Below are 26,252 nucleotides of genomic sequence, written 5' to 3' on the forward strand. Positions count from 1 at the left end.
TAAAATTATTCTTAAAACCCATTAAGAGTTTAGTCCCTTTTGTAAATATTCATATAAACTATTATTATAATCAACAACAAAACTTCATTAAATTAAGATCACATATGTACATAATGCGTATACTTTATTTATCCAATAAAATTAATTTCTATGTCATTGCACCTTCTGAAACAAAAATAGGTTTTTTTTAAATTAATTATTATTTACTGAATGATATATATTTATAAAATATTTACAAGTTTGATTCGATACTCACCATTGTTATTTCCGGAAACAAAGCGCTAAGATTAAAATTAGCGCGAGAAGTAACCGGAAAGCTAGATAATGATCGATCAGTATTTGGTCCCACATTTTGCATATTCGATTGCATAATGTGGCTATTGAATATGTCTGGTTGATATTGTGTGGGCATCTGATTTCCTACGTAATTCGAAAATGTTATCTCTTCTGGTATGTTCTGATGTCTCTTAGTCTGGGTTTTGTTTTGCCAGAGTAGATGAGACGTATCATTCCATTCTTCAACTTCATTATTACCCAATTTCGGTCTCTTACTTTGATATTTCTTATTAGAATCTTTTTTGGAGCATTCCAGTTTATGCTTCGCTGCAGATTCTCTTCTAGAACTTTTGTAATTTGCAGGATCCTTCTCTTGTGGGAACGTAGGTATGTTGTTTCTCATTTTAAAATCACTATACTTATGATTTGAATAACTATTGCAGTCTGTACTTTGGTTATAGTCTACAAAATCACTTGGAAAAGCTCCGCCAGTGTAGTTGCTAGTCATAAGATTACTGCTTCCAGGCATAAAATTTGTATAAAAAGAATTAGATATTGTATTTGTAGTAGAATTATATAATGTAGTTCCTGAAAATTGTTGTCCGGCGTAGCTGTTATCGGAATAGTCGATTATAGGCGGAAAATGTGAAACTTGAGCCACTCCACTCTCTTGGGATATATTAAAATCGTTATATTTTTGTGGTACCATAAACTTTGGTCCGCTATTATCTTGCAGTTTTTGACTATAATTAGTACCGCCTCTGATTAATGATTCAGCGGAATAACTGTTTTTCTGTGTCTTCGAACTTTTGTCAGGCTTACTAGATTTCGTTTTCGCTTGCGAGAAAGAATTAATGCTTTCATATGTATGTGCTGATTTTGGATCATTAAATCCATAGCAAATTTGTGGATGGTTGTCCATGCGCGATTTTCTGGTGACATCATTGTTATGAGATATATTTTGTTTTGTTGAAATGGATTTAGCTGTATCAGTTATTAGACCATTAGGTCGTAAGGGCATATTTTCAGATGATCTATTCATTAATTGAGTGACTGATAGAAAATTGCCACAATTTGGTAACTCTGTATGTGGTAGAGTTCTGTTTATAGTTTCAGCCTTTTTTTTGTCATGTGGACCCAAAGCCAAGTCTCCAACTAATGTTGGAAGGTTTATTGGAGGTGGTTCCATACTTATTTCCGTAGTTCCCGCGGGCCGCGTAGTTGGCCACACATTATGTTCTTCATGATTGGGTTGCGATGGAAAATTATGCATATTAATAGGGAAATAATTTGTCTCGCTCTGCGTGTGTTTCTTAGATCCTAATTCGTTTTGAGTGTAAGGGGCTTTAATCGTTTCTTTTAATTCGGGTTGATTTTGGTTGCAATTATTCTGCACAGGTCTTATTTCAGATGTCATCCAATTAATGTGCATTTTATTTGGTGATTTTTTTGTATATTTATCAGTAATGTGGTGTCCAACAGTAGATGAAGATTTTAAAATGCCCTCCGTGGAGTTTTCTGGCATATGCTTTGTATAAAATTGTTTTGGAGTATTACTTATCTTTGCATTCATGTTAGTATGTAAATGATCTGTAGGAAAATAATTCTGTTGCTTTGCAATAAAATTTTTTGAAACATTACTGTTTGTATAAATAGATGAAACATCGTCGGACCACAAATTAGCACCTTGATTATAAAAACTAGTAATTGGTTCTGGAAAAGTGCCAGTCTTACTAGTTGAATTCTTTTTTGTTGAATTTGGAACTAATGGCACGTGAAAATCAGGATTAAAAGGGTTGTAAGCCGACGAGAAGGGCGTTGTGGTGTTGGTTAATATATTGTCTTTGTGAAACGTATTAGCATTAGTTGTACAATTCACAAAATCGAAACTTTTGTGAGACCAACCTAAATCAATGTCGTATGTTAATCTTTTCATGAGGTTATCATCAACATTTGTATAATCAGATTTATTTTTGCTTGCATAGTTTTCCATTGCACATGGATATAAGCCCAAGCCATTAAATTCGTGACCTGACGAAATACTACTCGTGCTATAAATAGTGCTTTTAACCGTGTTAAATGGATCACCTTTGTAAAATATGTTGTTCGTAGTATTATTAAATGTTGTTGGCTGAGTGACGGTTTTGTTTACAGATATATCAAAATCTATGCCAAATGTAGAATCAGTGAGAGCACAACTTGATGGTATTACTGATGGCAAGGGTAAACTCAAAAATGGATTTTCATTAGTCATCAGGTTAGGTACAGATGTAGTTGATTTAATATCAGTAGACTTATTATTATTTTCATATTTATGGTTATGAATGGATTTCTCAGTATTTGTGACTGGTGCAATCTGGGACGGTTTACTAGTAGGCTTAATTTTATCTTCTGGTATGATAGGTTTTTCAAAATAAGAGTCCTGTTGTGGTGTTGTTTCATTTTGCAAAGTTGTTTCCTTTGCATTGATATTCTGAGCTTCCTCAGCTGGGCTGTCAGCTCTGTTACCACTAACTAATGGAAAGGACATCAAGAAAGCAGCAGTTGGTGAAGCAGCTAAAAATTCTTCTGCCAATTCCAATCGAGCATTTCCAACATCAACAACATTTTCACAAATTGTTGTATCTAAAATAGCATGAATTTTGTTATCTTTGCTTTTAAATTCAACTTCTTCGATCTTCTCAGGGACAGATAATTTATTATTTTTGGATACAACATTTGAAATATTAATCTCAGATTTTTCAGCAGAAACTTCTTGATTTGGCAGAGCTATAGTTTTTTCAATATTTGATTGATTGTGATTCATAGATGGTTCCAAAGATTTGGGTGATAATATTACTTTCTGATTATCTGTGGTTTCTTTAGATATATCTTTAACTGTGTTAGTATCAGTTTTATTGTCTGTAACTGTATCTTTGTCCAAGCTTAATATATTTGTATCTCCTACTTCTAGTATTTTCTTATCATTTGAAGTTTCTTTAACTTGATCTACTTTTTTTTCGGTGATGACTTCTGTGCTTTTGCCACTAGGACTTGTGACTTCAGTTTTTTTTTCTAAATCCTTATCAGTTCCTGATTGACTAATTGACACTTCATCTTTTTTATCAATAGACTTAACTTTTTTAAGTCCTCTTTTGGAAATACTGTTCCGTGATTTGACATTATTTTTCTTTGTTTTTGCTGACAAAGGATGTGAGTATGCAGATATTGGCAAAACATTAACCATAGTAGTTTTTGTTATGTCATTGCTATTTCTATTTATAATGGGAATAGTTGATTTGTTAATTGGTTGCAAATTTGTATCGACTAAGACAATAGTTGGTGCCTGTGGAAACAATACAGGTCTTTGTGGAAAGATATAAGGTGTAGCTGGTAGCATAACTATGGTATTTTCTGAAAAATAAATAAAAATATTTCTTTTTATATAGCTACTAAATCTAAGCATAAATCAAAATATTAAAACAAATCAGGCATAAAATAAGTACCTACTAAACTACAATCAGAATTTAGTTCTTTTATGTTGTATGCGTCTATTGATATACAATTAAAAAAATAAATAAGCAGACACAAACCTTTTTTAACATTAGTTAATGGAAGTAGCTTGGGTAACTTTGGCGGTGATTTATTTAGTACACTAACTTTTTTTTTATCAATACTGGATTTTGCAGTAATGAACTTTTCCTTTTCTTTTGAATTTTTGTGCTTTGATTTGTTTAACATTAATAATTTTACATATTTACTATCTGCAATTAAACACAAGTTATATAAATAATACGATAAAAAATATATTATATTTTTACACACAAATAACTTATAAAAGCCATGAGAATTTCTTATAGAAATATCTTCTTTTTAAAAAAAATCACATGTTTCAATAATATAAAGTAAAAATATAATTTATAAACCATTTGTATCACTTACTTTGATTTTTCTTATTTGTCCCAATTGTGACTTGTAATGAAACATCTTTTTTATCAGTCTTTTTCTTTTCTATTGCTTCCAGTTTAACTTCCAAGGCTAATATCTCTGCTTCTGAAATTAAAATAATTCTTGAAAATAGACTATCAGTAGATTTGTAATGAAACGGTCAGATTAACTTACTGAGTTGAGTTTTTTCATGAACACAATTTGTTAAGCAAATTATAGCTTTTTGGACAATTTCTATTTTAGGATATTGAACATTATCAGCTTCATCTCCAGTTAAACTATTCGTTTTATTAATGGATTTTACAATTTCTCCAAGTTTTGATATAGCATCATTGAATTTTAATCGTCTTTGACGCTCCCATTCTCGACAGCGACTGGAAATACAAATAGTTTTCTTTGTTTTAACATATAATTAATATGTCTTAAATGAGATATTATTGTTAATATTATAACTACAAAAGTATACAATAGTACGGTAAAAATATAAAAAGACGAATATCGCAACTAATATATAATATTGTTTTGTGTGATATTTCTTTCTTATCACCTTGGTGTACGTTGTTTATTGGTAGAGGGCGGATCCATTTTCATATATAATAGTCTCGAGCATCAGATATACTTAATTTTTTACGCATATCACGTTTATTTATAAAATTATTTAATTATATTTCGTGACTGTCTCTCTCTGTGAAATAGAAACATTTTTATCAGTTGACAATTTGACATTTGAACACTGACGTTTTTTGACATACACTTTTTTTAATAATTTCCTCTTGCAAATGGCAAGGGCATAATTGTGTTGATACACAATTATACTTAACTTAACTTTTATTTTATAAAAAGCTTATGTTGTTTCCTCGGAATTTATTCAAACAAAAAGTAATCATTAAATGTTACAATAAAACATAATAATATATTGTTATGTTGTCACAGATCGGCATTCTATCACTCTTAAAAATATCAAGTTATCAATCTGATATTAGTTGTCGATTTTTTAAATCCAATAATCATAAATAATTGATTATATTAAAGTCGATCCCGGATCGACAAATCGTTGAACTTTTATGAGAATGAGTAATATCGTATATGAAAGAGTTCATTTTGATTCATCAATCATCATTCATTTTCTCAGATAATAACTAAATAACATCATTCGTTTTTCGACAATTCAATTTCCATTCAATTTCAATTAGCTATACATACTGCTATTGCTTATCTTTTTGATAACTCAGTTGTATTTGTTGACTATTCGATTGTTTAGTTATTTTCAATTTGCAAGTTTGTGAATTGAGTTTGATTCTAAGACGACTTTGCTTACATTCATTATAAAGCTACTACTGGATACAGTCTTAATTAGTCAGCGTTAATAACTAATCAAAGGGCGAGTAAGGTAATTTGATATTAAACCTTGTGCAACATTGAAACGTAGTCAAAATGTCTTTGTACCCGTCGCTTGAAGATATGAAAGTAGACAATATGGTGAGGGCCCAAATGGCTCAACAGCAGGGTCCGCCAGCCTACCAACCGTATCAGTCAATAGGAGCTCCTGTTGGGCCTCAAGCGGCTCCCAGTGCACCAAGACATGTTTATCCAGCTTTAGGTGAATACATGGGTTTAGAGCTTTCATCTGATATTATTGCTCTTAACATGCCTGAGTACCAGATACAAACAGTAAGTTTTTCTAGATATATATATAAAACTACAAATTACAAAAATATACCTAATTAAATTTATTTTCTCCTTAAGGTTCAACCTTCGGGTGCAGTGTGTAATATAGTTGCACCTCTTTCATCACAGTCACCCAGTTTATTAAAAGCAACTGTTACTCAAGGAATAAGACCAGTAATTCTATGTAAAGATAAAGATGGTAAATGTGGATTGCGATTACATTCAGTTAATGGTGGGGTGTTTGTATGTTATGTTGCTGCTGGTAGTCCTGCTGCCCTAGCTGGATTAAGATTTGGTGACCAGATATTGGAGATCAATGATGTTGCTCTGGCAGGAATGACTATGGATCAATCTCATGCACTCCTAAAGAAAGCACCAGTTAATGGTATCAAAATGGCAGTTCGTGATAGGTTTGTTGAAACAAATTCTTTGTCTTTGTCACTTTTAGCTGTTATTAAAATCAGTTAAAAAACATAAGAAAATGTTGGAACTGCTAGTTGTTAAGTTCATGAAATCTTTATAATATAGCTTAACAATAAAATATACTTAGATTTTGAATTGATTATAATGTATACATTTTTATGTTTTAGGCCTTTTGAAAGGACTGTTACTTTGCACAAAGATTCCCTCGGTCATGTTGGCTTCCAATTTAAAGATGGAAAAGTAGTTGGTCTCGTAAAGGATTCATCGGCTGCTCGTAATGGCTTGTTGACTGACCATCAATTACTTGAAATAAACACTATAAATGTGGTGGGCATGAAAGATAAGGAGATATCAAAGGTTATTGATGCAAGTCCATCAGTTGTTAATGTAACAATTATTCCACACTATATCTACAAGCATATGATAAGCAAGTAAGTATTCAGCAATATTCAAACATACTATGCAGATCATCATGTTTTATATTGTGAAGTTATAAAATTAACTACATATAAATACTTCTTTTCTTTCTTGTCTTTTGTATTTATATTATCTATCTAAATATCATTGGGGATTTCATAATGAATCACCTATTCTACAACTTATAATCTATTAGCAAAGTGTGAGTCATAGAATAAAATACCTTTCATGTTAGGAGGAAAAGTTTGTCCAGTATGTGTAATAGTTTTGAATCTATGTACAAAGTAAAGTTTTATATTTCATGTTAGTTTTATATATATTATATTTAAATATTTTTTCATACTGGTTTCGTTGTTTGGGCGTTTCGGTAATATATTTTCTGAGTCATAGAAAATTTGTCATTGAAGTTAGTATTTGTTATTAATAATTATTAATTTAAAAGAATTTATGAATTAGATAGATGTAGCAAATAGTTATTAGTCTATTCTTTTACGTGTCTTATCAGTAAGAATATATATTTGTAATTGATATATTTTATCTAAAGACATTTTTTTTAGTTTTGTGTTTATTCACAAATATGTTTTAATTTCAGAATGTCTAGCAGCTTGTTCAAGGAACTGGACCGTACACCTGCTGTATAAAATATATATTAAGCAGATAAATGTCTTTATGGAATATTTAAAAAGAAGCACTACAATTTATCCAATAGCTATTCTATTAAGCACATATTTTGAATATTTTTCATAATTATCTAATTATTTAAGTCATTATTATAAATTAATTTAATTATTCACAATCACTTGAATCAAAATATTTGGTAGGTGTAGAGGGCTATGTTTGAGCTATAACTCCTTTGTTTAGCGTGTCTTATTTCGCCTTAGCTTTGGTGCTCCATTTATGGCTATATTATTATCGAAATCAAGATGTGCGACCATCACTTATTTTAGTTTTTATATTATAATGTAATAGTCAGTAGGGGCTGTGAAGATACTAGAGTTGCTTATTTATTTGTTCAGAATTTATCAAAACAAAAAGTTACTTTTTAAATTTTGAGTCTTTTGTAATAATATTAATTAACCATAGCAACGTAATATATCTGTATGTTAGTTTCAATTGTGATAAATTTAATTATAATGTGATTACTTTTCACATTATATGATAAGAGTATCATCAAATCAATATTAAATTCAAATCTAAGTATATTAATGCAAATAGATGTTTATAAGTGCTACATTATCCTTATCAAGCATTGACCCTGTTGCAGATTGTTTATTTAACTGAGCAAAATGTTAATTTAAACTTAAATGTTACATATGCTTTGCAACATAAAATATATGAGATAATAAATAAATTATGTATGTTGCATTATAGATCTTAAATTAAATTGTGTTGACTTGTTAATAAATTAAACATTTACGAATTTTAAAAGAAGTAAAGCCTTTAATTTGAACTTATAATAGCAACATTATTATCTTTGCACCTTAAGTTAAATTCACATTCCTGGAAAAATTGTATGAACCCTTTCTTATGAAATAATGAACAAACAAATTACTAGTTTGTAAGTAAAGAATATTGTCACGTTTTGTATAAGATAAATTTATATTAAGCTGAAACAAAAATAGATAAAATACCTGCAGACTGCAACTGGAAATCACACAAAACTATTTTTTATTTTTTAATATTTTTTTCTAAATTAGTTTAATATATTTGTTTTAAGACAAGGTAAATAATTTTTAATTAATATTTTGTGCTCGGTGATCCAAAGAGATTATTTTTGTGCCATTTTTTTTATGAAAGAACTGTAAATTTAGTTCAAACATTTTTTTTGGGAATACATTTTATTCTAAAAAGTAATTACAGTTACTCTCTCAATAAATTTAAATATGATGCTTTATTAACGAAATGTGTGAATTCTAAGCTGTTAAATTGTATTTGTATTGGAAAATTTATAGCATAAGTAATGATAAGATTTTTTTATTACTGGATATTAAATTTATATTAACCAAATGCAATTTTATTTTAAATGGGAGAATGAACTGATGAAATTAATATATCGAAATATTTATTTAATTATGATCATTCAGTCACAACATCGATTTATAAAAAGATATTTACTTAAACCATCACCTTAAATTAAATAAGATCCAAGAATAGTTAAATGTTATAAAACAACATATATTATTAATAATAATTTTACTATAATTGAAAATAAAATATATATCTTTTATTTTCAAACTTAAACTACGATCAATAAATTATGTCGAATGGATTTTGAAATGTCCAATTTGGTTTTAATACAATTTCTGGGCAAGACCATGACTTTGGTATGAAGAAACTGTCTGATTCTGATTTTGGGCAATTTTTCCTTGAAAAATGTTCCATGGCGTATAAGCTCCATAAGAGGCCTGTGAACAAAATAACATTTTATGTCGTCACAAGATTTTGTTCTGTTGTATTTTTATGTTGGATACCTATACTTATTTAGCGTAGGGGAATTTTCATACAAGCTTCCTCGTTTATCGGTGGGGCTATTAAGTTATAGCAACTGTTGCTATTAAATATTTATTGCGGATTGAAAAAATGTTGCAATCGATAAATCAGTATTATGGAGTATGCTACTGTATAGGTCGATAATACTGGTTTATATTTTTTTGATTTGATTTGATATCAATCCGCAACAAATATTTGATAGCAACAGTTGCTCTGCTCTAACTGTAATAGCCCCAGTCTCTGTTTGTGTATGTTATCAGCTACATAATTTATACATATGAATTTCATTTTGATAATTGTGGGAACATATTTTTGCCGTTTACAAATAGACGTGCGTGTAATTTGTAATCATCGTCGCTGCTGTTTATTGGTTCCACATTGTTTATTTTAAAGATTTTTCTTGTAAACACGATTCAGTGTTATGATTATATTAAGACGCAATAACTTATTGTTCATTCATTTATACCTACTGATAAATAAAATACATGACATAAATATGCAGGTATGCTGGTTAAATATTACCTGATAATATTTTTGTCTAAGATATATCCTAAGTTTTACAATTCAGTATAAGAATAATTTGTAAAACAATGATTAAAAAAGCAATGTTTTAAGCGATAATTTATGTTATTCTCAAGTGAGTAGTCAAATGAATTTTAAATAAAAAAAAATCATTCAATGTAAAAATTCTCAGTCCCTTGTTTTCCAGGTATTGTTTTATGAATTTTACTGTTGGACATTCTTTAGTTTGGTACAGGTTCGGTGTTATTCCCGATAATTATACCTAGTAACTACTTGTCGCCATATGGATATGGAAACCGCAGCAATAATGGAGGTTATGATTCAGGGCGGAGAACCAGAGATCATTGGCAAGATGTAATGGTGTGTCGTGACAATATATCTGGAACGTATGGAAATGCTTTCAGGAGACCGGTAATATTGCTAGGAGACCTGGGACAGGAAGAACTACACTACAACCGCCCAGGAAGACCAGTATATCAGATTGACTGGACGTGAATAATAACCGACACTGCTTCATAAAATTGACTACGGCAACCGAATACTGACACATGATTAAGTGATCAAACTAATCGGAATCGACTTCATGAAGTTTGCAAACGTTCCACTGTATGTGCAGTTCCACTAAAAATGACAAGGGCCCATCATGGAGCGTGATTAACCTTCGCCCGTGACCACTTGGACTGGAATATAGATAAATGGATAGTTGTACTGTTTAAGCACGAAACTACAGTGCAGTTTTGTAGTGATGGTGGACGCGTGCGCGAGCCGAGAAGAGACCTCTTTATATAGATAATAAGATTTTTCCTAAACAGCCAATTAACTAGGTGAACCCTTTTTGTTTTGAGTTTTTTATATCGAAATTGTTAATTAAATTATTACTTATATTAAAACTTTTACTCACCGTTGCCAATAAAAAACGATAACCACATTAGAAGGTTCAATGCGTTAGGAAAGCGAAGTCCAGTAGTGGCTGTTAAAGGCAGCATCAAAAGACCGAATACTCCAAATTCGATCAAAATTACTGGGTAAAAGAAACCGAAAGAAAGAGCCAATATCACTTCATGTACTACAGCCGATAACTGAAAGAAAAAAACCTGTAAAAGTAAAAGCTTATACCGCCAAGTTTCCGACTCCGCAAAGTCAAGAAATCCTTTTGGGGGCAAGGTATCCTTTTCTATAATAAAACTCAAAATAATCATTGGTAAAGAAGGCATATCAATACAAGATTAAATAGATGATAAAAAAACGTGGAGCTAATTATTAATACTTGTTGACTCCAAGCAGGATATATTACATACATAGATATATAATTGTATTTAACTAACATGACTTTTTATTTTTAAATGTTGAAAAAATTCTTGCCGGTTCTTTTCGGTAGAATCTGCATTCCAAACCGGCGGTAGCTTCACTTAAATAGTTTGTTAAATGCCTACTTGAATAAAGTATATTTTTGTTTTTGATTTTGAAAATTCAAGAGCTGCAGCGATTATTATCACCATAAAAATGCATATATGAGCCAACTTACATTATGATCCGTCAAATAGTGTAGAAGTATATTTATCTTGAACATATCAAAATAGCTCTTTATAAATGATATAGATAATTTTTGTTTTAATATTTATTTTGACAAAAAGATGTAACTAGCCTAATTATTTTAATGTCCTCGTATCTAAGCGAATGTATGCAGCTACAGGAAATTCTCTCGGGCTTAATTAAATGATTAGTAGAATCATTGCGGTATGTAGGTCGTATTAATTGATTTCGTGTATTTCGAAATATTAATTTTTATTTTGTCACTGTGACTGTGATGCATGTATAATATTTGCAAAGGGTACTTCGGTGGATTCTATCTTCGATCGAGTCCACCTAGATACGTGGACTACACTTTTATAATTGTGCAGCCAATTTTGTAATCTAAACGATACATAAAAGTTGTCATAAAGTGCTTGGAATTTTAAGTGTTAGTAAATATTCATTATGCTCGTCTACATTTAGATTAGATTTTATAATTAGGTATAATATTGTAAGTGCCGTTCTTCTCTTCTCTAGGATAGAATTCTCTCGTAGTTCGATTTTAAATCGAAATTAGGGCGATACTCTAATGTTACAGTCCTTTCTTTTTTTTATATATATAACTTACTAAAATTTTCGATCGTATTCTTCGGTAAGTTTCGAGTTTGTTTTGACAGAATGGGGGCCTTTAATATTGTTGTAATAACTACTTATATTGAAAACATGATGTTATTATTTAAAAGTTTACAATGACAGTAAAAAATGTTTAATTTGCTTTATATATGCTCGTCAATCCTTATAAATATTTTTGTACTTACTAAAAATACTATTAGAATAGACATAGCTCGACCAACACGCGGTGCTAGAGGACGATGTATGTGGTGGTGGAGCCATGCATGTACAATCCGATTCCAAGCTCGGTAATAATACGAGAAGCGTGAAGTGGTCCACCAGTCCTGTGAATTTTTAAAGGTTAAAATATGTAGTAAGCTTAGTAATAACAATAATAACAAAGTTCTACTAGTTTCTTGAGTGATAAATGGTTACACCCAAAAAACAAGCACGGGCTATGTAGATATGTGATAGGTTGTTATTCGGCCCATTTTGACAATATAATAAATATTGCCTACTTTAACAAGCATAATGGTCATTAATTTTAGCGAGTACAATTAAGATTTCGCTCCGAATTGTTTTATAAATAAAATAGGTACCTATGCTTAAATAGATCTTCATGCAATTAGAAGCATTATTGATAAATTAAAGATTACCGATTTCTTTGGTCCTAATATTATTATTTCATTTAATAAAATCTTACATAAAGACAGAAGTTATTTGTTTTACTTATTAAAATGTTGAATACAAAAGTCTGTCCTTCATTATATCGATCGTCCAATCTAATGAGTATGCCTATAAAAGGGTTTACCAGCTGAAGTGATCTCTAATTAAGGTTGTTTAATCCAGATTATGTGGATCGATTGTGTAAATCCACACACTTAATATTTACTCGTTACAATTTTAAACGAGTATAATATTAAGAGTGATTATTGTAGGTGATCATTTTCATATTATATTGCATAAAACATCTCTCGTCATGTTTTATTAGAATAAAATTCGAATTATTTCCACGGTCATGTGATCAGGTAACTAATTTTTTTATAAATATTTATACCTATTGATTAAAAATACACCAAAACTATTTTTGCAGTTTTTAATTGAAGCTTTTGTATTTAACGTATGGTGGTAGTAGCGGTGTTGTAGAAGCTCGTTTGACAAATTCGGCCACTCCAAACATATTTTACCATTAAACGGCAATTGTTACTTGTTATGTTCCGATGACGAATGACGAGTGATAGATAAATAGATAGATAGCCATTACAAGGATCACAATCATAAGACCTTAGATTCCAAGTTTGGCGGCGCTTTACCGATTTAAGGAATTTGTTTATGGGCTGTGGTGACCACTTACGATGGTAAGTGGCACCTCCGATGGCAAGTGGTGATTTGCCTACCTATCAAACAAAAACTTACATTTTTACGTACTACCATGCACTCTAATTACGAGTATAGCGATATGTATGGATCGATGACGACTTAGTCTTACCTATATTAATTAGAAAGCGACATCACATTCACTATCTATCTTGATCATGATTTTGGTATACAAAATAGAAAATATATTTATTGTGTATCGTTACTAGCTATTTCGGTACTCATATCTTACTTCATAAAAAAGACGGTCTCCAAATTTGAGCATCTCTGCAAAGGCATTATGCCATGCATGTAGCAAGCAATAAAATCCACAGAGGAAAGATATAACACCAGGCAACACACACGCGAACATACCGCGTACAACAGTGCCGGCCTCCACCTGCAACACAGATAACATATTATTGGGAAACATTCAATGAGAACAAACTCGAAGTACAAAGTAGAAAACGATCGCGTCAGATGGGACACGCGTACGATACAAATTATGCGACATTGAATACAATATATTTTTACATTACAGAATTAGTTTGCTGTTTATTGGCTAGAATCAGTTTTGATGAAATAGTCTAGGCTAAATATTAATGATTGAAATGATCAAAACTAAATATCGTGTGCCATAATATGAAAAGAAAATGATTACAACTGATTAGTAATTATTGAAAGTCCTATAAATAAGTAAAAGAAAAAGAAATATTCTTTAAGTAGGTAGTATTTACTTAGGATATAGTAGCGCTGGTCTTCGGTGAAGTGCATTTGTAGAAATAAAGCACGCTGTTTTATTGAAAAAAGTTATTTTGGCAAATTGAGATGACCGGCCTGATGATAGCCTCGCACATGTATCTAAGACCAATCGACAATTTAATCCGTGAAACATGCGTATTCGCATGTTAAGCCCTTAGGCTTAGGCTAAAAACTTATACGAGTAATCATTTCTGACCAGCCAACTCAAAACGCGCGTACCTAATACGATTTTATGATGAATGAAAATATTTTTTTACCTTCGCTTCCTTTCCATAATCTGACCAATGGGGTAATATGAAACGCTCCCATAGGAAACAGTTATAAAATATTATAGCAATTACTTCCAAAAAGTGGAAAACCACAACATCCCACATAATTTTCTTGGTTCTGTAAAAAATAATTATATAATTTCTTTGAACAGCTCTAGTCTTAAGTTAAAAAGTAGATAATTAAATGCATGAAATTCTATTAAATATTTTTGATAAATGTACAAATGTACCTTTTGAACATTTTGTCTATAGACTTAAAATTATTTGTTTGATTATGTGATTATATGTCTAAAAATGGCGGCGCCAATATTGAGTGTTAATAATTTAATCTTAAATCCTTAATTGCCAAGTATAAGTATTACAACTTTATAAACGATTCCAAATTATCACTCATTACAATATGCTATAAGATCCTTTAGAGATCAATATTCTTTAAGTTACTTAAGAGATTAAGGTTAAGTATAGTAATGGTAAGTATTATTTAATGGTCAATATCTCATTCGGAAATAAATCCTGGAGAACAATTCCACTAACAGATTGTCACTTTATCGCAATCGAATCGAAATGTAACCGTTGCCGTTAGCCGTTTTCCTATTCTACTAACACAACAATGCTGTTGCGGATTGGTCGAAGTTGGATGAGAATAAAGTCAGAAACGAATCGTAACCGTAATAAATTGGTAGATTAGGTGATCGGAATAGGATCGTATCATAACCGTTATTAATGAGTAGAATTTACTTTTACCACCAAAATGCGCAACTAATTTAACTTTTTCTTACTTTCACTAACTTTGTCCATTTAAACTGTTTATATTAGGAAAGAAAATGTAAATGTAAATTTTATGTTAGCGGTGTATTATACAAAAAGATATTTATTATATTCTCAATTTTACTTTAATTTACATTTGTTGCAAAAAGTACAACTTCTTAAAAGCTGTATACTTTAAATTGAATTTACATAATATTAGATAGTTATTTATTATTAGAGCCGAGTTGACCCTTTGGTTAGAGCGTGCGATTTCTAACCGCAGATTGAGGGCTCAAGTCCGGAAAAGCACTACTAAGTTTCATGTTATTTATTTGTGGTAATAATTCATCTGGTGCTCGGCTCTAAAACAAAACATCGTAAGGAAACCATCATATGTTGGATAAAATGATGTCCATTGTGTATCCACTAACCGACAGCAGAGGAAGGTTTTTCCTTCTTCTCATAATGAGAGAAGGTGTTTACTCAGCAATAGAAATTATAGGTTGTTATATTGGTTGTTAATTATTGGTTGTTTTACATTTTTGGTTGTTTATTGTTTATAAACTATTCGAATAAAATTGTGGAAACCTTTAACAAGTGTATTCATTAATATATGTATATAGAACATAATATTTGTTTTCCTTGGATAAATCAATATAAAAATATTTATATATGAGTAAAAAAATAAGTAAGTTCGAATGTTAAGGATAACGAAACCAAGACAATAGGCTCGTATCAACATATTCAAGCTGTTACTTTAGGAAATTCGTTAGAAATTTGATTTTATTGCTTATGAAATTGTGACGTTATAATACAAAATGTATGTATTTTATATTTAATATTATTATTAAAGATATAATAGTAATTTCCATTCGCTTAAAACTTTGTGAAGATCTGTCCACGTTTAACAATAAATCCGAGTTCTTTGTGTATTCAATTCTATTTAAAAGTGTCTAAACATTTTGTTGTATTTGTGTTGGTAAAGGAATAAAGGGCTTGAGAGGATTACATCTAATCCAGGCCGATCGCGTCCCTTCCGCGAGTTTGCCTACGTGATACTATTCATTCTACGGAAGGACAGCACTTTAGGAGTAACATCGTATATTATATTACACGCGCAATAAAAATCATTTTGAGATACAATATCAACTTTATTGTTGAAATATGAAATTATGTAGTATATATTGTAATGAGATTTAAAAATAGATGAAATTCAGGTCCCTTAAATAAATATTCAACATATTTATTTAAGAGACCTGAAATCTTCTTTTTATTTAAATATTAATCATATATATATTTATCATATAAAAAAACCATGTGGTTATAACTTTTATTTTTATATTATATATACATGTATATATATTATGTATATATGTGGCAATAACTGATTTTAATGATTAATTTGTGTTGGGCTTTTTTTTTAGTATACCTACCTCCAAGAATTTTTATAAAGCGTATATTTGGGTTAATTTTTAAAGTTGTTATTAATGTAAAAAAAAATATTTTCTATTAAAGTTTAATAAAAAAATTGTTCATTGTTGTAACTATAAAAAAATCTATAAGTCTGCTATGAACACTGTATATCTTTTATCTACATGTTTTTAATAAACTCGTTCTTTCAACGAGCGCCTTTCTTAGTTCCTTTGTTATTCATTAGAAAGAAAATATTTTTTCTCTTTGTTTTAACATTTATGTGTTCCAATACTAATTATTGCAATATGAATATTGTCGTAAGCTTATTCATGATTTTTATTTTCTCAATCATGTACAACATACTTATCATAATATTCTACCACTAAGCGGTAAAATTTTGTCCCGTTTTGAAAGTAATTATTATAACACTTAAGTTCCCAAGACTGGTGGTCAATTGGTACTAATATTTATGGTGGGTGGTGATCACTAATCAACAGATTACCTACTATTATGTTATGTTATGTTATGGCTAAGTTTAAGCAACATTATTTACCTGGGGTACTCATCTCTGTAGATAAGCGTAGGTGCGAATAGGAAGTACAGATAGTGTGAAAATGAGGGTATTTTTGTACTTCCGTCTTGTAACCGGTTCTTACAAGCAGTAACAACAGCACAAATTTTCATAACAAAACGAAACTGAAAAAAAAAAAAAATTTTATTAGTAAATCTTCTTAAAATAGTTAAATTAAAAAGACTGACGTAACATATACAATAACTTGTTAAACCCTTTAAGTCTTTTGTATATTACAGTTAAGATTGAAATGAGAAGTAGAGTAAGGTCTGCAAGTAAGGGATCTGCCTTCCTGAACAAGTATAACCCCTTCATAAATTTTACCGCTGAAGAGTAGAACTTCCTTAATGCTCGTTTAAAGGCAATTAATCACAGATGCAAATATATAAATTATTATATTTTCTGAGTTTGTTGATATTTATAAAGATTCAGTATCAAATAGTGCTGCTGCTAATTTTGTGGCAAGACATTATTTTAAAACGTTAGATAAGATGGAATCGTGAATTTGATTGAAATCGCGCTGTTTATGTAGGTATATAATAAAAAGGTACTGTAGTCATACGTTCGAAACTTTGCGTAAATCACTTATTTAACATTAATTATCTAAAACATTTGTGCAAATATGTTTTCCTATTTACCATCAATATAATTAATTATTAACGTTCGTAAGGAGACGACAAAGGCTTTACGTCGCGACGGCTTGTAATTTTGTTCACGAAATTACTGTCGAGTTGTAATCACTGCCTCTAACATTAACGTTAATCGCAAAAGCAATGTTCATTAGGGTGATATTGTAATGAAATAAATGACGTAAATTTAAAAGGGTATGAGGGTGGTTGGCAGGTGGCGTGCTGGTAGGTAATGGGGTTTCGTCAGTCCCAGCCGGTGCGATGCCGTTATTTACTGGCCCCGGCCACGGCCATGACAAGGGTCTCAGCTGATTTATGTTACATTTCACTTTCGACACTGTTTTGTCGCTTGATATCTTTATGAGTTTTTACCTACATTAGCCTTAACGCGCTTCTACACATGGATTAATTGAACTTGCGCTATTAACGTTCACTATATAGTGGATAAATTGTGTGATTTAAAGTCTACCTTCTCCTTTTGCTATGTTATTTAGTTCTCAGCTAACTAAAACTATGCTTGTAAATTAGTCGATACGGAGCTACGACACATAACTAATAGCTACGGGAACTTTGTTACCTTACACCGAAATACATGTTGCGTTCCAATGAAATTGAACACGTAAACCATATTTTAAGTGAAATTTAAAGCAGCAAAAGTTTTCGATTTTCTTTGTTTATGTATTGGTACGTTGTATTGAATAGTTGGAGGATTCTTCTTCCCATAAACGTTAATATATAAGGCCATTTTTATTAAATGAAACGGTCTGATTACAATTGGAAATGTATGTTATAAAAAAAAAGTATTGTGCAAGGTGTAGGACGAGATACCTCGGAATACATGAATTTTAACCGATAATTGCAGGTTTAAACCGGGCAAGTACAAAATTGTTATATGCTTAATTTGTGTTTATGATTCATCTCATGCTCGGTGCTGAAGGTAAATAGGATAAAAAAACCGGAAATTGTTAGGTAAAAATCTGACACAAATGAATACCAGTCCGCATTGGAACAGGGTCGTGAAGTAAGCTTCTCCTCAAGAAGGTACCTTAGGCCAACAGTGCGACATTATTTTATAAAAAAATATATTTTAATTTACGTCAAAATATTTGCATTTCCACATTTTAGTAATACGTTCAATTTCACACGCCTTACAATACCACCTTTGTCTGCAACTGTTTTTTTAATTGCTTATCGTTTTCTGTTGTTCTCTTTTTTACCGCTGTTCTTTTTACCCGTTTTTGTGCTATAGTCCGTATTTGTTGATCTCTTTCGAGTGTCTCTTTTGTCGTCTTGTCTGCTCGTCGCTATTTTTGGTACTCTTATGATTTTTTTAACTTGCTTCAACTGTTGATTTAGCAAATTAGTTTTTCCAATCTTTCAATTAAATAATTATTTGGTAATTCTATTAAATTAAATGCTAATTAAATTAAATGTCTAAGTTTAATCTTTATAATTGCAAAATTTGGCATTGGGATTAGTTCCAGTATCGAAGTTTGTTTGAATTCCAATAATAGTATCATCTTCAGAATCCTACTGTTGCTCAAAGATCGATTTGCCTTTCTTTTTGTGTGGTTGTACACTTTCTTCTTTAGTTTCTGAAGTGGATAAATAAAAGATAATTTTCCTAAAATGACTTTTAAAAATATACCATGTCTTCTCATCTCATTATGCTCAAAATCTGACGAGAAAAAAATCATCAAGGTTTGTGCACATTCTAGAGATGCTGGATACTAGTGTATTAAATTCGAGAGTTCCAGCAATTATGTGTATGAGCGGTGATCTACTAAACTGGTTTATGATATCTTCAAAGTTACTTTCAGAAAAGCTGTAGTCGATCTTTCTGATGTTTTGTGAATTGTTGGGTTACCTATAACTTTATGTTATTTTCACAGTCTGTAAAATCAGTGTCAACGTTGGTATCATTATATGGGCATCGACGTGACTCATTAGATCTAAATCAGAAGCTCAGATCAAAGTTCTGAGCCTTTTTTAAATTTAAAATGTGTTAAATGAAATATTCTATTCTATTCTAACATATTTGTGCGTAAACTTATGTCTACTACCAAAATGACACATGCACACCTGTGACTGCATTATTTTCACTTTTTTTTGTGGTCTTTGGTGTATATTCCGTGTGTGCGCGTAATTTTGAATTGTAAGAAGAATATAGGAAAGGGCGATTTTTTTTAAGTGGGCCATCATAGGGACCGAGCCATCTCTGGCAATACCTTGTAATTAAAAAATAATAATATATTAATAATACTTACCATTTCACAGGTAACAATGCTAGACGACGCCATAGGCAAATTATTATGTGCTAAATCATACACTGGAACTGCTAATAGTGTTGTTCCCAGCGTGATCACGCTTAATACTCCTACTATGGACCAGATTCTGCATAATCCTTTAAATAGAAATAAAAAAATTGTTATCAAATTTAAAATGTAAATTTCATAAAGCTAAATGTTAAAAGTTTTAAAGGTTACGTCCACTATAACCGTGTAAACTTTTCAGTGAAATGAAGTGAACTTAGTAGTTTGGAGGCACGTGTATATGACCAACCAAGTGACTAATTGGAAGTGGCGTGAAGCGCAGTGGCCTCTTCCAACAAAAGGCTCTCTTAACAGCTACTTTTAGACTACACTCATTTCACACTTCATATTTCCAGCAACAATAAGCAAATTTGTTTGCCTCGAGAACTTTAGTGACATTTAAGGTATTTAAGGTTGAATATTTAAATTCGCCCCCTAGAAAATAAATTTAAAAAATATATAAATAGGGTTAATGTGGTTTTGTATTATCAAGTTGCTGACCCTGTTCTTAGTAGGACATCCCATCGAAAAAACACTGTAACTTTGATCTTTTACTCATAAACAGAAGTCTAAACAAGTGACGGAATTTGACATAAACTTTTATTTTCAATTTCTATCTCTCTGATGATAAATTTTCAAAAACGCTGCCATACGCTCATAAACAATATCCTAAATATCGATTTATATGGTTCTAATGTTCAAAAATAACATATCATTCATCATCATACATCTAAACAAAGATTCATCCCCTTCTCTTAAGAGTATGCATCTTCTTCATCACCCATGTTCCACAAGAAATATCTACGAAAATTTTATTCTATTAAATGCACTAGCTTATGTGCATTGCAGTACACGGCAGTTATTTTAAAATTTTAGTAAGTAAATTGCTACCTCCTTACGTACTCCCTACGGAAACCTTAGTGAAAATCTAGACTCAATTTATTAAAAAATACACTAGATATAAAATATACTTGTTTGATTATTTTATTGTATTATATGTTTTATGTAAATGAGAAATACATAAATAATGTAAAGATAAACAGTTAGGTCAAAGTTAAGTCTATAAATTTGTAGTTGTTCTACTTTTTAAGCAATTCGTAAATATGAGTATGTAATCTAGATTGTTTGCTTCTGTTGTCATTGTACATAATATGTAACATAAACTAAATGTTACAAACTCAAACTCAAACTCAAATTCCTTTATTCGCCCGATGTGACTACGTAGAAAGAACTCTTTCTTTCTACGTAGTCAAAATGACAATGACAAAAGTTTCAGATAATGTGAAAAGAGATTACGATAGATATGCTATTATAACTAATTATAGTCTCTCGTGTAGTCTCTCTCTTATGTATATTTTTACCTGCGTGATCCCTGATAATCTTTCGTACCCAGGAATATATTATAAATCCCGGATAAACGGCAAGAGCGACCATTAGCTCGAACAACCACAGCTTGACGCATCGTCTCATGTCACCGAACAAATGTAAAACTAACGTCACACCGATGTTTATTCTGGAAAAATATATTTTTACGCATTATTTAAACACACTTAAGATATTTATAGTTCTTTTGAATTAGTGTGGCATTCACATTTATATTATATATTTAATGACTAAGAGGAATGGATGGTAATTTAATAAAATATGTTATCCGACGTCTGCTCAAACCGTAGACCCTTATTGATCCTGTAAGCTTTCATTAGCATACAAATGAATACGGTCAGTAATAATTTTAAATTTTGTTTTAAAAATTCATTATTATATATTTTTTTCATTATTGTTAAATGAGCCATTAATAATTAAGTTAATAATATTAACTTAAATTACGAGTAAACGGCATAAGAGTTATGCATTTTTGTGACAATACTTTTCTAGATTCAATATGAATTTATTTTATTTATTGTTATATATTATATATAATTTATTAATCTGCTATATAATATACAGAAATACACCAAACATGAGGCAATATGACCCAATAGATAGAAAACGCAGGTCAATCAATGACGAGGATTGCGATTTCAAATTCGGGCAAGCATCATCAGAGTTCTCATGCGCTTGAATTTGTTTAGAATTTGTCTCGTACTCGGTTGTGCTTATTTAATAATTATAGAATATATATATAAACTAAATAATTCCTTATTCATTAATATGAAAATTTTACTTGCTTTCCGTGCTCGACAAGGTCGTAAATCACCGTATTACATAGCAGAACCAGTAGAATGACAACGAATATGTGATATATTGCCCTTATGTGCAATGAATGTTCAATGAGAACTGTTAATGGTGACTCTCGATGCATAAATTCGGGACTCTTTGTTTTTTCTTCTTGTGTGACGATTCCATTTCGTATGCCTTGGTCAGCCCTTGGCCTTCGTAAACTCATTTTATATACTAAAATATTGAAAAACAAATTTAAACCTGAAACATACTTTAAAATACAATAAGCTTTTTTTAAACCTAAAATTACTAACCATTTTTAAAATGTCGTTCGAGTTTTAACGATTTTCATTATTTTATAAATTTAATTACAAAAGACAGTTTATTTTCTATTTACTAAAACGTTAAATTATTTATTTTAAGTAAAGGTACTATTGTGAAATTGTCCAAGAATGAAACAATTTTCATTATTGCCAAGTAAAGCTCTTTCAAAGATTAATCAAGTGATATTAATCTCTTGATTGAATTTCTGGCTATAAATTTATATTCGGCGATGAAAAGGTCGTAACTATTAATTAAGTAATCATTAAATACGTACCTTTGGTAACTCCCGATATTTTTGTTGTATGTCATGTATACGTAGGTATATATTTCATTTATTTGTCAGGAACTTAAAAAAACAATAATTCGACACCACTGTCTGGACTTGTATTGTTACATAGATAAGTTATACACAACTTTGTTTGTTATCGTACTAACCTTTCACTCTAGATAACAATCAACCAATGCAGCGACGTTATTAAGAAACTTTTTCATTAACACATCGTTTATTGCACTTATCGCGTATGACTATTATTTTGATAGCTGAATGAGTACACTGTGTTTGTACGAATATGATTCGCAGATCTTAGTTTAATAGTATTTATACTTTATCTATCGTAAACTTTGATCTATCTAATATTATAATTATGTGGGTACTTGTAACGTGTAAATCCTGTTTTTGCGCGATTGTTACTTGTCAAAGGGCATTTAATTAAGTTTTAATTTAATTAACGTGTAAACGTCGACTACTTTATGCGAGTATTAAGCTGCAAATGTTATAATATATTATTTATCTCTTAGTTTTTAGAGCGAGTGAAACGGTAAATGACTATCATTCGGATTGACGTAGATTATTTTTTTATTTTGATATATCACTACTATCAGTTGATTATAAGTTATAACAAATCTTATGATTTTGAAGTAAATTACACTGTATATTTTTATTTAGTCTAGACAATGCGTTCTTATTTATATGTATTATCGTATCATAACCTTCAATTTTTAATTAACAACTTCTTTGTCCAAATTCAGACAATGCCGTGTGATGTATTAGGCTCGTAGTTATTGTGTTAAACAATGATTAAATAGTTATTGTGTCATATGTGACATACGGGACTGGGAAACTTGTTTATCATAGTTATATTATAAATGGAAGGTTTGGATATATTGATTTTTGTTACTCAATTACGCCTGAACGGCAGAGCGGATCCGAATTAAATTTGGCACGCAGATATTCTGGAATAGTATATCGGTTACTTTTTGTCCTGGATAAATGTAGCTAACCCGCACCGATACTCTATCTCCCTTCGACGAATCCGCGGACGGAAACTGGTATAATATACTATTAGTTATAATAATTGTTTTGATAGAATACAAATTGGAGCGAGTGGAATATCATGAAATTCGTTTTTAGCATAATATGAAACATTTTTTTTTGTGGCTTTCAGAGACGACTGTAATTATTTGTTTATTTAATTTTATTAGAATCATTTACAGAAATGACTTATGTAACGTTTTCATTATTAAATTAGAATAATATACATGTAATTGAAGAAAGCTATTTGTGATATCATTCAGATTCATGAATAACAAATAATAGTCTAAATAATATTATTTTTTACATAATTATCTTAAAAAGGTCTTGAAATATATGCAATGAAAAAATAATAACAATAAAAAAACTTAATTAAATAAACACTATACAAACATGACGTAAATTGTAGGATAAAACACGCCATCCAAATGATTGTCCTGTGAAATTGTACCCAAGACGCTGGAACCTTTCTGAATCGCAAGTCTCTTTGAGCCAAGTAAGCACCAGCTCGTGGGTCACCAGAAGTGTGGACCAGTTTCTCAGATTTTATTACTTTTTTGTATCTGAGACCACGGACGTAATGTTTTAAAACCGAGACCCTCGTTTATACTCTTCAGTTCAAACCATCTTTCATTTTCGGATAAAAGTAAGTATTTGAGGCGCTCGTGTATTTGAGCAGTTTCAGCAGCTCCACGGCTTTAGCACGGGACGTTCTCGTTTTAAGTTGCATAGAAGATACTGTTAGTGTGTCTACGCAAGTTGCATTCTACACAAGGAGAATTCCCATCGACTATGGCCCGATTGTTGCTCCCTCAGATTTGTTGGCATCATCTCTGTATAAGCCGTTTGGTTGTAAAGTAGGAATCAATTATGTGGCCAAAACAACGGAACGTGTCATGAAGTAATCCATGACGAAATCGTCTTGGCGAATCTATGGTGTCTGAAATGTTACACATGGACTCCACAGGGACATTAGTGAGGCTCAGTGAGAGGATATAGTAAATATCCTCTCAGCTTTCGTTAGGCAATCGTTAGGCTTATAAAAAAATACAGATAGTTATATCTAGATATCACCTATTAAAGCCTTTGACTCATTTCTTCTGCGATTTTTTTTAATAGATAAACGATTTGCCGATTAGAAATACTTTACATGTATTATTAGTTTAAATTGTTATTTAAAAAATTCGGAAATAAGAAAAACAAATAATTATTATTATCGAATCCAGTATAGCAACTTTTCGTATATACGTATAGTACTAGTCAAAAGGCTCAATAAAATCTTCAACCGTGTTGTTTCACTGCGGATTAATGTATATGCATTAGAATTACTTCTGTTATATGCAGACGATATGCATAAAATTACCACAAGAATAGTTCAGCGGCGCTTGACACTTGAACCGGTGACTGTCGGTTATGATGAGGGCTATGATCACGTTTACACTCTGGGCTACGTCACGGTGGTGCTTGCCTGCATAGTAAGATACTTTTGATTTAGTAATAAATATTATTGTTATAATAAAATAAAAACCCTTCTATTATTTTCTTTTGAATCATCTTGTTAATTATTAACTAAGTAACGAAGGCGTGATTGTTAATTGAGTAGAGATTCTTTTTCTGGACATTTTCGTTTGAATTCGAAATTTTTAGTATTTTATTATACAAGCTGTCTGTTTCGTGGTAGATTATGATGTGATGGCTCGACCTCCGTGTAGTAATTATTATTTAAATTCACTTATTATTTTATTTTAATTAATGATGAACTCAATAAATTTTTACTTCGGACTTATCAAGACAGTATTTATACATTAATAGAAAGTCTCGTCTTGTTTTTCCTAAATAAGTACTCCGTATTTTAATTACTCAAACTTTCTTTCTTATCCAAACCCGGAGGAAAGGAGTGCTTTTGAACATAAATCAAGTGGTAAAAAAATACCTATGCCAAGGAGCTGACCTTGGGAAACGAAATTGATTCTGTCAATAACGGCTGAGGAAGGATATGAAAAGTCACTATGTACGTTTTAGCATATCATTGAATACTATACTACTCAAACAACAACAATAACAAAAATATGAAATTATTTAACATAAATTGCTTCTAATTATTGCATAAGTTATTATAAGTATGGAACCGAGATGGCCTAGTGGTTAGAACGCGTGCATCTTTACCGATGATTGCGGGTTAAAACTCAGGCAAACTTCACTGAATTTTCATGTGCTTAATTTGTGTTTATAATTCTTACATCTTGTGCTCGGCAGTGCACCACATGCCACATGTGTATCCACCAATCCGCCCTGGAGCAGCGTGATGGAATATGCTCCAAACATTCTCTTCAAAGTGAGAGGAAACCTTAGCTCAGTATTAGGGAATTTACGGTTTGTTATTGTGTTAAATATTTTATGTAATTTCTTGGATTAAATTATATTTATAACAGTTGTTGTAAAGATCACATAATTATCAATCCGTGTGTTGTAATTTTCTAGACTCTCTAATTACAATACAGTTTCTTTTTTTTTGTTAACATTATAATACTCTTAACTATGAGGATAACT

At 30.8% G+C, this 26,252-nt stretch overlaps 3 protein-coding genes across 6 annotated transcripts; 1 reads left to right on the forward strand and 2 right to left on the reverse strand.

Moving 5' to 3' along the window:
- On the reverse strand, nucleotides 1-4,888 carry LOC125064841. Its single transcript, XM_047672099.1, has 6 exons — nucleotides 4,751-4,888; nucleotides 4,378-4,577; nucleotides 4,198-4,308; nucleotides 3,849-4,019; nucleotides 257-3,669; nucleotides 1-165 (listed from the first exon to the last, which is right to left on the reverse strand). Exons 1-6 carry the CDS (start codon nucleotides 4,792-4,794, stop codon nucleotides 154-156), a joined length of 3,951 nt encoding a protein of 1,316 aa, XP_047528055.1. The 5' UTR covers nucleotides 4,795-4,888; the 3' UTR covers nucleotides 1-153.
- Nucleotides 4,889-5,376: 488 nt separating this feature from the next.
- Nucleotides 5,377-8,565, forward strand: LOC125064854 (syntenin-1-like). The gene is made up of 4 exons (XM_047672141.1): nucleotides 5,377-5,874; nucleotides 5,950-6,281; nucleotides 6,462-6,725; nucleotides 7,304-8,565. The coding sequence occupies exons 1-4, from the start codon at nucleotides 5,638-5,640 to the stop codon at nucleotides 7,350-7,352; spliced, it is 882 nt and encodes a 293-aa protein (XP_047528097.1). The 5' UTR covers nucleotides 5,377-5,637; the 3' UTR covers nucleotides 7,353-8,565.
- A 280-nt stretch (nucleotides 8,566-8,845) lies between these two features.
- LOC125064624 (sterol O-acyltransferase 1) lies at nucleotides 8,846-23,109 on the reverse strand. Of its 4 annotated transcripts, none has more exons than XM_047671776.1 (10): nucleotides 22,826-23,109; nucleotides 22,075-22,300; nucleotides 21,268-21,419; nucleotides 19,862-19,998; nucleotides 16,948-17,090; nucleotides 14,223-14,352; nucleotides 13,457-13,603; nucleotides 12,054-12,191; nucleotides 10,625-10,802; nucleotides 8,846-9,116 (listed from the first exon to the last, which is right to left on the reverse strand). In XM_047671776.1, exons 2-10 carry the CDS (start codon nucleotides 22,290-22,292, stop codon nucleotides 8,959-8,961), a joined length of 1,401 nt encoding a protein of 466 aa, XP_047527732.1. In that variant the 5' UTR covers nucleotides 22,293-22,300; nucleotides 22,826-23,109; the 3' UTR covers nucleotides 8,846-8,958. The 4 variants fall into 4 exon arrangements, with proteins under 4 accessions (XP_047527732.1, XP_047527730.1, XP_047527731.1 ...); XM_047671774.1 differs by having other exon boundaries at nucleotides 22,075-22,327; nucleotides 22,665-23,109; XM_047671775.1 differs by having other exon boundaries at nucleotides 22,075-22,337; nucleotides 22,665-23,109.
- Nucleotides 23,110-26,252: the final 3,143 nt, after the last annotated feature.

This window comes from Vanessa atalanta, chromosome 6 (genome assembly GCF_905147765.1).
Source record: "Vanessa atalanta chromosome 6, ilVanAtal1.2, whole genome shotgun sequence".
Lineage (NCBI taxonomy): Eukaryota > Metazoa > Arthropoda > Insecta > Lepidoptera > Nymphalidae > Vanessa > Vanessa atalanta.

Excerpts from the sequence above, each read along its gene's own strand:
- LOC125064841 (XM_047672099.1), bottom strand. The coding sequence starts at position 4,794 with ATGAAAATGGATCCGCCCTCTACCAATAAACAACGTACACCAAG. Across the intron at positions 4,020-4,197 it reads GACAAATAAGAAAAATCAAA|ATAGTAAATATGTAAAATTA; the intron begins GTAAGTGATACA and ends GTTTAATTGCAG. Across the intron at positions 3,670-3,848 it reads ATTAACTAATGTTAAAAAAG|AAAATACCATAGTTATGCTA; the intron begins GTTTGTGTCTGC and ends TTTATTTTTCAG.
- LOC125064854 (XM_047672141.1), top strand. The coding sequence starts at position 5,638 with ATGTCTTTGTACCCGTCGCTTGAAGATATGAAAGTAGACAATATGGTG. Across the intron at positions 6,282-6,461 it reads AAAATGGCAGTTCGTGATAG|GCCTTTTGAAAGGACTGTTA; the intron begins GTTTGTTGAAAC and ends TTTATGTTTTAG. Across the intron at positions 6,726-7,303 it reads TACAAGCATATGATAAGCAA|AATGTCTAGCAGCTTGTTCA; the intron begins GTAAGTATTCAG and ends TTTTAATTTCAG.
- LOC125064624 (XM_047671776.1), bottom strand. The coding sequence starts at position 22,292 with ATGAGTTTACGAAGGCCAAGGGCTGACCAAGGCATACGAAATGGAATC. Across the intron at positions 10,803-12,053 it reads CTATTCTAATAGTATTTTTA|TTATCGGCTGTAGTACATGA; the intron begins GTAAGTACAAAA and ends TTTTTCTTTCAG. Across the intron at positions 9,117-10,624 it reads ATCGTTTTTTATTGGCAACG|GCCTCTTATGGAGCTTATAC; the intron begins GTGAGTAAAAGT and ends TTTTGTTCACAG.